The following is a 12,484-nucleotide window of genomic DNA, read 5'->3' on the forward strand; positions in this document are numbered from 1 at the left end:
TGGATAAAATCCTTGAAGGATGTAGCTTCCAAAATGTGGTCATTTGTGGGGGGTTTCTGCAGTTTATGCACATTAGGGGCTCTGCAAAATGTAACATGTCGCCCACAGTCTATTTCAGCCAATTTATGTTCCAAAATTCAAATGATGCTCCTTCCGTTCCGAGCTCTGCCGTTTGTCCAAGCAGAACTTTTTGACTACATGTGAAGTATCGCTGCTCTCGAGAGAAAGTAGGTAACAAATGGTGGGGTCCACTTTTTTTTGTTACCTCTTTCAAAAGTGAACAAATTGAGACTAAAGCAACATTTTAGAGGTAAAATTTAATTTTTCTTTTTTTTTCATTCGACTTTGCTTTAATTCCTGAGTTGCACATGAAGGGTTACATTTTCCTGCCAACAATTTTAAAGTGTTTGAGGGGTGCGGTTTTTAAAATAGTATCTCATTTGGAAAGTTTCCAATATATTGGCCCCTCAAAGTCCATTTAAATCTGAATAGGTCCCTAAAGAAGCAAGTTTTGTAATTTTGTTGAAAAAATGAGAAATTGCTGCTAAACTTTTAATCCCTTTAACATCCTTACAAAATAAAATGACATTTGTGAAATGATGCAGATGTAAAGTAGACATATGGGACATATTATTTATTAATGATTTTGTACAGCATGACAAACAGGTTTAAGAATTTAAAAACTGAAAATTTGAAAATTGTGATTTTTTTTTTTTTTTCCAAATTTTTGACAAATTTCCGATATTTTCACAAATAAACGCAAGTCGTATCAAACAAATTTTACCACTATCCAGAACAGCCATATGTGATGCAAAAACATTCTCAGAAATTCACCAGGATCTGTTGAAGCGTTCCAGAGTTATTACCTCATAAAGTGACACTGCTCCGATTTAAAAATTTTTCCCTGTCATTAATGTCAAAATTAGTTTGATCACGAAAAGGATAAATCAGATGTACTACAAAATCCATATCAAAGAGTATTCAAATAGCATTTGACGTGGTTTTTGATATGGACTTTGGAACATCCACTTCAAAATCCACTTAAAAAAAATTTAATGTGAACATACCCTTAGATTGCTCCTAAAGAGTAACCGTTTGTTTCAATTTCAATTGATAATTCAACACCACATATTGAAGTAAATGACTTTGTCGTTAAAATTTGGTTATTTTTCCTCCTGTATTGATCTTTCACCACTCAATTCACGGATAAAATCGGTAGTTTGTGTTCAGTGAAGGCAGATTTTCACAATACTAAGATAGGAGATATCAGTAGTGCTTTAAAAATTCTAAGAGTGAAGGAGCTAGAGGCAGACACAGACGTTCTGCTGCAAGGTCACCTGAAAAGGTACAGTTCTCCGTAGAACTTTCATATGCAAATTTCCTCTTCTTAGAGGAAGAGGATGTGAACTCTACTACCATCTATTGAAAAGCAGCTACGATCTGACGAGGGCAGGCACATTCAGCTTAGATTGGTCGTTGACAGTGGAAGTAGCAATCCTAAAAGTCAGTTTTGACCCTTTAATTGCCACATGACTTAGTATAAAGGCCAATCCAGAATATCTATAAGCAGACATGTGTTTCGGTGTGTTACCTCTCCTCAATGCAAAGCAAGAGCTGTGATTTGACTTTATAAAATGCCTTTGAATAGGTTCTAAGGAGTGAAGTCTCTTCTTGTGGAGGATGACATACCAGTGTAAGGAAACTTATATGCCATGCAATGCTTCTGTGAGACCTTAGTCAGAGACCTCTCATATTGCCAAATCAGATCTCTTGCTTACTTGGAGGGGTGGGACTTCTGACGTTGTTCTGACTGACAGCCAGCTCGCCCAGTTAGCTAGTGGGGATTCGGCTGTCAATCAGAATGACGTCGGAAGTCCCGCCCCTGTGACAGAGTGGAACAGAAGCCTCCACTCTGTAGACGTGAGGTCAGCAGAGACTTCTGAATCCCTGGCAGGCGCGGTCTGTGACCACTGTGTGCAGGAAGAACGGCGCCGAACACAAGAGGCAGGTTAGGTTTGTTTTACACTTGCGTAGGGCATAGCTGCGGAGGGCTGCATAGTTCTTCCTTTAATCCCCGCCCACTGCCGCAACTCTTCCATTCAGCTCCGCCTACATCGGCATGCGTCCTGCGTATCTACCTATAACATTAGTTACCAAGGCCATGCGAACATATGCGGATGCCTCCACATGTGTCGTTTTGACGCTGATCCGAACTGTGTCAAACGCAACATGTTGCATTTTGTTGCGGTCGGCGCAGCATCAAAACGACGCATGTGGAGGCATCTGCATACATTCACATGGCCTGTGTACCCAGTGTACGCATGCAGACATAGGCGGAGCTGAATGGAAGAGGTGTGGCAGTGGGTGGGGCTTAATGGAGGAAGTACGCAGCTCTCCGCAGCTATGCCCTACGCAAGTGTGAAACTAGCCTAAGTTGCACTTCACCTGCCTGCTAGTGCTTAGGTACAAGTCCCGGTTACCTGTTTTAAAGGGTCGATGGTGACTTTTAGGATGGCTACTTCCCAATAGCTGGCACTAGAGTTTAAGTCTTCTTAAAGGGAACCTGTCACCTGTTTTGGCCGCTATAAGATGCGGCCGCTGCCTTTCAGGGCTTATCTACAGCATTCTATAATGCTGTAGATAAGCCCCCGATCTGACCTGAAATATAAGAAAATTAAGTCCGATCCGATGGGTGTCACAGGTCCGGGTCCTCCGCCTCCCATCTTCTTGTGATGTCACTCTCCCGCTTGCTTTATCGCTCCCTGACTTCGCGCTCCTGTGCAGGCATACTTATCTTCCCTTTTGAGACCCGTACCTACGATACCCATCAGACCTGACCACCCCACCTCTGGGTGAGTTTAATAAAACTTATTTTTCTTATCTTGCAGGTCGGATCGGGGGCTTATCTCCAGCATTATAGGATGCTGTAGATAAGCCCTGAAAAGCAGTGGCCATATCTTATAGCGGCCAAAACAGGTGACAGGTTCCCTTTAATTTCTGAAGAGGCAATTTGCATATTTAATTTCCCAGAGGAGCATTGCATGGCTTGTTCTGACAGGTCAGGCATGTCACTCTCCACAAGGAGATACATTACTGCTTAGACCATAGAACTTTATCAGCACCAACTGCCATCTCCCATCTCCGTAATGGGAAAGTCTGTATTCACTGAAAAAGAGGTATTACCTGTGAATTGAGAATTTTGAAAATGAATCATCCGTCCTGATGGAGAAAGAAGCGGATGTCTCTAATAAGATATTTTACATGGTTTCTTTTTTTAATGTGGATTATTAGTTTATGAAAAAGATAACTTGCTGATTACTCCTTAAGGAGAAATAATTTGATTCTAAAAGCATATTCAAGAAATTCCTAGATTTAATCAGTATCTAGACTATTCATATTTCTAAGTATATATGTGCAACATCAGTTTCCCGAAAGCTCATCAGTTAAAAAATGAAAATTTTCACGTCTCGAATACAAAAAAACGATCTGCAAAGCTGTTTTGCAGGCATCCTCTCCCCAGAAAATAAAAAAAAAATTGGATCCAGTTCTTAGGTGGTCTTTATCTTCGACCCTCACTCTTTTTTTTACCACTTCATGACATCACTTGGTGTCTATGGTTTTCCATTGAGGTGTCAGAAAAAGATGACCAGGAGAAGAATTTAGAGCTCTGAATTACAGGACACCATATTAAGTGAGGGTTTGGGATTTTCTTTTTTGCCTGAAGATTCCCTTGTATTCCCTATGAAATACCCATTCTAAAAATAATACATGCATTGAACATTGGGTATTATCATTCCCACTGCTAAAAGGCTGCTTTCTGCCACTGGGAGTACTGGTTAGCCACTGTTAAAGCTTGAGGGGGATCTCTTCGAGCTGATTTCTCAAGTTATTTCTAGATTTCGAGGAGGGAGAACAGAGGAATGGTGCAGTGCAAGATACACCAAAATTGTTATTTCAATAAAACGGACAAATCGGGTCCTTTCTACACTGATATATACGCATTTTTAGTTACCAAGACAATCTATATAGTAAAGCTATCTAGATCTAAATGATCCAGGCCTTCATAAATGTTATTTGACCAGATCATTGATGAGCAACTGGCCCTCTATAAAAATGAAAAGGCAAGGGAGATGTGTGGTAATGATATAACAGCCTACACCCAGCTTCCGCTCCTCAGGACTAATATAGCAGGTAGTGTCTGCATAAAGGGGAGTCCACAGACTGCTCTGTACATGCTACATGGACAATAGTAGGAGACCTGAATGGCTGCCATGGCCCTGTATCTGTTCTTGGTTATATATAGCAATGACTGGACAGCTGCTTCCTTTTTCCTGAGCTTATAAGGTAGGACAACCAGGCACGAGGTAAAAATCATACTATATGTCCTTTGTGTTCCTTACCCAAAATGGTTGATGTACGTATGTTTGCCTATTATAGTTGCAAGTTGTAAAGGCTGACATTGCCACCCTCGAAAGTGATGCTGTCGTTCACCCGACAGGCTCTGACCTCTACACCGGTGGTCAAGTAGGTAATGAAAAGTTTAGTGATGCAGAGTTTCATATATTTATGCATGGTAACATAGGATCTAAAGCTTACTAAATTTTCCTGCTAACCAAATCTGTATTCCATAATGTCACCTAACAAAGGAGAAATGACATTAACAAATGCATGTCACCTACTGGAGACCGGCCTTCATCATCTGAACCAATACTCCTAGGAATTGAGCTTTCCATCATAACCAAACTGAGACGTGATTGTATGGCTTTCCCTGACATTCTCCGGAATATTGATTCTGATCATGAATGACCTCTTCATGGACATATGTATAGATGATGGGTTTATTTTCCTTTTCGGGACTGTCATAATGATGAACAATTTGCGTTTGATTTCAGTGTGGCAGTTGTTCCTCTTCCAAATCCTTTTTTAACCTTAGGGTGAATGCACATGGTGCAGATTTTTTTATGTGTATTTTTATGCAGACGATCTGCAGCATAATACAGTATTAGCTAATTTCTATAGATAAATAAGGGATAGACTGCTAAAAAGCATGTCAAATTTTAATTTATTTACTGTATGCAAATAGGCAAACAGGTTAAAAACATAGGAATCGCACAGAGGAAGATGTGCCAAACCAAACAGGAGGAGAGAGTATGATATATGTAGGATGGTAGGTATAAAATCAGTCTGTACACAAATCTAAACCACTAAAATGCTGCAAAAATGCCATGAGCAAGTGTAAAAATATAAGAGTTGGCCAGACACAATCTACAAAATATATCATTTAGGAACAATAATACATTAGCCACAATGTGTGACGAGGGCGTTAACTAAAATGCGCGTCAGGGTTGGCACCAGTCCAGCAGGAGGATACAGTTATTATTTGGTTATATTTTGCTATATGTACTTTGTGATCCCTCCTTAGCCCCCCCACATATGTATTTCGTGTTTCATCGTTACTAAAATGTGACTGTTACTATTTGACATATTTTGACATTATCTATGTCTCCTCCTGCTTGACTTGACGTATTCTTTGCTAAGTGATTCCTATGTTTTTAGCCTGTTGGTCTCTTTGCATGTATAAGTGCATCTCGCAAAATTTAGAATATCATCAAAAAGTTCATTTATTTCAGTTCTTCAATACAAAAAGTGCAACTCATATATTATATAGAGTCATTACAAACAGAGTAATCTATTTCAAGTGTTTATTTCTGTTAATGTTGATGATTATGGCTTACAGCCAATGAAAACTCAAAAGTCATTATCTCAGTAAATTCGAATACTTTATAACACCAGCTGGATAAATGAAATGTTGGCCTACTGAAATGTATGTTCAGTAAATGCACTCAATACTTGGTCGGGGCTCCTTTTGCATCAATTAATGCATCAATGCTGCGTGGCATGGAGGTGATCAGACTGTGGCAATGCTGAGGTGTTATGGGAGCCCAGGTTGCTTTGATGGCATCCTTCATCTCATCTGCATTGTTGGGTCTGGTGTCTCTCATCTTCCTCTTGACAATACTCCATAGATTCTTTATGGGGTTAAGGTCAGGTGAGTTTTCTGGCCAATCAAGCACAGTGATATTGTTGTTTGTAAACCAGGTATTGGTACTTTTGGCAGTGTGGACAGGTGCCAAGTCCTGCTGGAGAATGAAATTTCCATCTCCAAAAAGCTTGTTACCAGAGGGAAACATGAAATGCTCTAAAATTTTCTGGTAGATGGCTGCGCTGACTTTGGTTTTGATAAAACACAGTGGACCTACACCAGCAGATGACATGGCTCCCCAAACCATCACTGATTGCGGAAACTTCACACTAGACCTGAAGCAGCTTGGATTGTGGCATCTCCATGCTTCCTCCAGACTCTGGGACCTTTATTTCCAAATGAAATGCAAAATTTACTTTCTGAAAACAACACCTTGGACCACTGAACAACAGTTCAGTTCTTTTTCTCCTTGGCCCAGGTAAGACGATTCTGACGTTGCCTATTGGTCATGAGTGGCTTGACACAAGGAATGTAACATTTGTAGCCCAAGTCCTGGATATGTCTGTGTGTGGTGGCTCTTAGACCAATGACGCCAGCATCAACCACTCCTTGTGAATCTCCCCCAAATTTTTGAATGGCCTTTCATTAACAATTTTTTCAAGGCTGCGGTTGTCCTGATTGCTTGTGCACTTTTTTCTACCACACTTTTTCCATCCACTCAACTTTCCATTCATATGTTTGGATACAGCACTCTGTAAACAGCCAGCTTCTTCAGCAATGACCTTTTGTGGCTTACCCTCCTTGTGCAGTGTGTCAATGACTGCCTTCTAGACATCTGTCAAGTCAGCAGTCTTCCCCATGATTGTGGAGCCTACTGAAACTGACTAAGGGACCTTTTTAAACACTTAGGAAGCCTTTGCAGGTGTTTTTTGTTAATTATTCTAATTTACTGAGATAATGACTTTTGGGTTTTCATTGGCTGTAAGCAATAATCATCAACAGAAATTAATATTTGAAATAGATCATTCTGTTTGTAATGACTATATAATGAGTTTCACTTTTTGTATTGAAGAACTGAAAGAAATTAAGTTTTTTTATGATATTCTAATTTTGTGAGAAGCACCTGTATGTTTAAACCAAAGAATTTCTATTTTTCATATGTTTTGTTTGTGTACCCCATATTTTATCTGTAGAAGATATAGGTTTGCAGTAGGTGCAATACAATACTAGCTATGTACATAAGCTATGTACATAAGGTTTTCAAAATCTCATCTACATGCTGCACATTTAAAGAGCGTTCCCCAAAATAGTACTATTTAAAACAGCTTGCTTCCCAAATGCCAGCCCTAGCAAAGCTTTGTCTACTAAAAAAAACTGTAGACTTTTGTTGGAAGAAAAAAAATTCCAGAATTGCAGGGTTTTTTCCTTTTTGTTAATGGCACCTCTCAAAAAGTCATGTCACCCAAAAAAGTAAGTGCTAAAACTAAAGTTTATGGCTCTTTGAATATGATAACACAACACAGAATTAAAATTATTTTTTTCTTAAGGTATTTATTGCACAAGTACAAAATTTGTTCATCCTGAAAACCCAAAATAGGCCCATCCTAAAGTGGTTATTGGTTATTATAAACCTATTTAGTCTCACTTTTGGAGCATTTTTACTGCTAGTCATTACCTTTTATATTAAGATTCTTAATATATAAGATTTAAGGGTTGCTGTAATTAAATATTAGTTATTTTGCTGCCCTAAAAGAAGAAATGCTGAGACCTGGAAAAGAGCAGGTGTCTACCTTTCCTAATATATACACAGAAAATTTTCTTCCACTACCTTTCAATGTCATGGTGACCTCTGAGAGCTGTTTCTTAAATGGTGTGATAATACGGGTATTCCCAGAAGAGAACAATATATACAAATCCTTGCAGCTGTTATATAAGGCAAATACGTCAGCACATCATCTGCTAATAAAATACCTAGGAGCTCCACGTCCATTCATTCTTTATCTAAACATTCCTGAATGGCCCTTCTCACCCAGCACGTTGGGGTCTGCTCCTGCTCATTTTACACTTGCTGTAATTTGAGCTGGATAAATTAATTATCGGATGTTAGAAGGCTACAGTCATGGCCGAAAGCGTTCGCACCCTTGAAATTGTTCCAGAAAATTAAGTATTTCTCCCAGAAAATTATTGCAATTACGCATGTTATGTTATACACATGTGTATTTCCTTTGTGTGTATTGGAACATCTTAAAAAAAAAAACGGAGAAAAAAAAGATAAATTGGACAAAAGTTAACACAAGACCCCAAAAATGGTGCGGACAAAATTGTTTGCACCCTCTACTGAATTTTTGATTGCACAGCCTTTGGCATAAATAGCTTCAATCAATGGCTTCCTATAACTATCAACAAGCTTCTTACATCTCTCAGCTGGAATTTTGGACCAATCTTATTTTGCAAACTGCTTCATGTCACTCATATTTGAAGGGCGCCTTCTCCCAACAGCAATTTTAAAATCTCTCCCCATGAGTTCAATGGGATTTAGAATCATTGCTTGCCGCTTCAGAACTCTCCAGTGCTTTGTTTCCATCCATTTCTGGGTGCTTCTTGTAATATGTTTGGTGTCCCATAACCCAGCTTTCTTACACTAGGCACTACATTACGACCCAAAAATCTTTTGGTAATCTTCAGATTTCATGATGACTGTAGGTACTGTGTTCATTTCTATGCCTCATTCAGTTTTCTGTAAACAGTAGAATGATGTGCTTTACCAAAAAGCTCATTCTTGGTCTTATCTGTCCATAAGACACTTTCCCACAAGGATTTTGGCTTACTAACGTACATTTCGGCAAACTGCAGTCTAGCTTTTTTGTGTCTCTAGCAGAAGTGAGGTCCTCCTGGGTCTGCAGTGATAGCATTTCATTTAATTAAAAAGATGACAGATAGTTTGTGCTGACACTGATGCACCTTGAGCCTGCAGGACAGCTTGAATTTCTTTGGAACTTGATTGGGGCTGCTTATCCACCTTTCGGACTATCCTGTGTTGCAACCTTTTATCAATTTTTCTATACCATTCACATCCAGGGAGATTAGCTACAGTGCCATGGGTAAACTTCTTGATTATGTCTACTATTACTCCAACTCAATTGAAAAGTGCTGTATATTCTTCTGTAATCACAGTTAATGTGGCAATTAAGTGTTAATTAATTAGTACATTAGTGGACTCAGGAATTGAGCTGACATGATTAAGGATGAAAATGGGTTACAATGGCTTCCGAAGAATTGCAGAAGACCTGAATTACTGCCAACTTAATCCTCCTATAACGTCCAGTATTGCAGTGTGTAAAGCAAGTGATTATACAATCACAGGTACAAGTTGGTACATACCACATCTCTGAAGCAGAATAAGTAGTTATACAGATGGCATGGCAGAGGCTTGCAGCTGTTGCTCTCTATGAGGTAACACATTACCCTACCTGCTTTATCACAGGAGCAGGTGTTCCCCCAAACTCATCATGAATCAAGTCAATGATGTTGGCTGATTTAATATTTCTCTGAATTGATTTTTGATGAGCTCAGAGTGCAGCAGAAACAGTCGCTCCTGTGATAACACATGCAGGGAAATGTTTTACCTCAGAGAATCAGCTGTGATATGATGCTGCCTTTTTTGTATACTCTTTCGCTTCCTCCCCTGGCCAAGAGATTTGGTATGTGCAGCCATTACACAGTACATACTAGAGTCACATTTATAAGATTGTCTCAGCACAGGGAATTTGTTTTTTAATACTTTAAATTGTGGAAGTTCTTTTTAATTCCAAGATCTACTTTATTAAAATGTGCTTAGTTCGTGGGACAACTCGTGTGCGTGCTAACATGCAAACTTAAAACCTTTTTTATTAAAGGACTTGACTGTCTTTAGATTCTTATTACATATTATTAGTATGTACCATTAGATTACATGGTTGCAGTCCCAAAACTGTAATCCCATTGATGCTTGGAGGATGAGCGCTCCATGCTCTAGCGACGGATGTCGCTCATACACACAGCGCTGCCTTTTTTATTTCTTGTCCCACACTTTGTGGCCTGATACACGTCTATGTTTGAGAAAGGTCTTTACTGACCGAAACGTCACGTATGATACACAGTATCTATAAGGACTATTGTAATAAAAGTCTAATTTTTTTTTACTATACTCAAGTCAAATTGCCGGATTCTTCTTGGAGCCTCTATATTACGGATTGGGATCCTACTCGGGCACTTGATCCTGACCGGGAGTGCCGTATTTCCTCTCTAGCATTCGGTATTTAGTTAACAGGGGTGGTGCCTGTGCTGGTTCAGTCACTGCTCTGAGTATACAGAGCGGCCCTGGCCCTGAATGACAATGGCTCTACTTAGTAACTGGTTGTCAGTCAGGGATATAGCGGCCGCTATGAGTAGAGCGGTGACTGAACCGGCGCTGCACCGCCCTATGACTGAATACTGAACACTGATGGGGAGAATAAAGATCATTTTCTCCCCGGGCAGCATATGAATGCTGTTAGCCTGCAGATTAACTCCATATCTTCTGGTTAACTGCATTACTCCTGGTGACAGGTTGCCTTTAACCATTCAGTAAATCCATTAAGTGTAAAAAGATTGAAATGCCAGAATTACTTTTTTTTTCATTTTGTAGGCAGACCAAATTTGCTATTATTATCACCAAGCACAAGCAGTCTATAGGATACAAGACTATCTCCAAAGACCTTAGCATCCTGACTTCAACAGAGAGTTGTTATCAAAAAGTTTGCTACTCTTGGAACGATCAAAGATTTTCCAGAACATGGTGGAAAGAGAAAACTTGTTAAAGAGAACCATGCAAAAGTTGATCCAAAATCCTTCTGGGAACATGTTCTATGTACATATAAAACACCAAATTAGAACTCTTTGGCAATAATATTTATGCACTACAAAATGAAGCCTGTAAATAAAAAAGTGCACCCTACCTACAGCCTATGGGGATGCTTTGCTGCATCTGGGACTGAAGGCCTCGAACATGTTCCCGAAATAATGAAGAGGATTGTCGGAGCGTTAGAGACACGTGCTCCCAAGTATAAGAAAACTAAGACCTCATTCTGACGTCCGATTTTTTTCGCATATGAGAAAATTGGACCAATTATGATGATCAGAGTTTGCTCAGATTGTGGTATGAGCGTCATCCGATTTTCACCAATATTTTACTCCGGCCACTTGGTCCGGGTAAAAAAAAAATCGGACATGTGAATGGCCCCATATAATATTCCAGGTACGAGTGTTATCCGTGAAAAACACAGATCCCACTCATACGCAAAAATTGGACATGTGAGTGAGACCTAAATCTAAGTTGAACAAAATGGGTCCTGCAATAAAGTAATGACCCAAACACCTTCAAAAGTACACACAAATGGTTCAGAAGGAAAAATCGACTGCCAACAAGAAGTCCTCATCTCAATGCAATTGAAAATCTTTGGGAAGACCAGAAATCTGCTTTTGGGAATTGTAACATTTAAGAAATTCCAGAGATTGAGAGATTTGCGTGGAAGAAACTACCAGTAGACAGGTGCTAGGAGCCCACAGATGACTACAATAAAATTGTTTGGAGGCTGTAATTGTTGCCAAAATTGTTCAACCAAGTTCCTCTCCATTTTATTTTTGAACCGACTGCAGGTCTCCTGACTGGGAGACTTTTTCTTGAAAGTTTTTAGACATGCTATTAAAGTATTCTGTTGACGCGCCTTGAGTACATGCCCACTTATTTCTGAAAACTCAGAATTTTTATTAAAAAAAAACAATCAGTGGTGCCAATAGTGTTGATCACAACAGTATAAGTACAGAGGAAGATCTCTATATCTTAATTATGCGTATGGTCTTTTTGGCAAAACCCAGACATTTTCTGTAGAGAAGTCTTTGCAATCCAATGGAAGGTTTACTATAATCCAAGCTACAAATATTCAGATCTGCAAACTGAGTGGTAGTCGTCTTTATCATTTATTGCTCGGTGCTTTCCTATCTCATTGATGCATTCTGACAAGCGAGGTTAAACAAGTGGAACAAATGCTGACTGTGATGTGATAAATGTAACTATGTAACTGATCCATGTTTGCACTTAGGCAGTGCCTTAGAGAAGAAAGGAGGGAAAGAGTTCATGGAAGCTGTCACCGAACTGAAGAAAAAGAATGGGCCTTTAGATATAGCTGGAGGTAAGGGTTGCACCTAATGTTAATGCTTTTTAGATGTACCATAATGAAGCGACATATAGCAAGCTTTTAGGATGTTTTACGGCTGAATCAAAAATTGGATAAAGTCGGTGAATGCTATAAAAAGTTAAAAGACTTTGCTTTCCTAATAAATCTGCTGGCTTTCCAGCCCAGCCGCTCCTACCTCTCTATCACCACTGTAGCCAATCACTGTCCTTGATGTACATTGCTGAGGTCCGTGACGGCAGTCACATGAGGAAGTCGGTCATCTTTTACTGGGCATAGTTGACTATTC

The 12,484-nt window shown here is 39.4% G+C and overlaps 1 protein-coding gene across 4 annotated transcripts in view; it reads left to right on the forward strand.

The window, feature by feature from the left end:
* Positions 1–12,484, forward strand: part of MACROH2A1 (macroH2A.1 histone) — a 103,062-nt gene that overhangs the window by 59,859 nt on the left and 30,719 nt on the right. For 3 of the 4 annotated variants that reach the window (XM_073573801.1, XM_073573799.1, XM_073573798.1), the window contains exon 7: positions 12,103–12,192. In XM_073573801.1, the coding sequence (XP_073429902.1) occupies positions 12,103–12,192 (90 nt within the window). Of the gene's footprint in view, positions 1–4,437; positions 4,529–12,102; positions 12,193–12,484 lie in introns of all 4 variants that reach the window. The other variant, XM_073573802.1, reaches the window with a different exon arrangement.

Source organism: Dendrobates tinctorius, unplaced genomic scaffold (assembly GCF_039654945.1).
Source record: "Dendrobates tinctorius isolate UK_male_01 unplaced genomic scaffold, ASM3965494v1 ptg000036l, whole genome shotgun sequence".
Classification (NCBI taxonomy): Eukaryota; Metazoa; Chordata; class Amphibia; order Anura; family Dendrobatidae; genus Dendrobates; species Dendrobates tinctorius.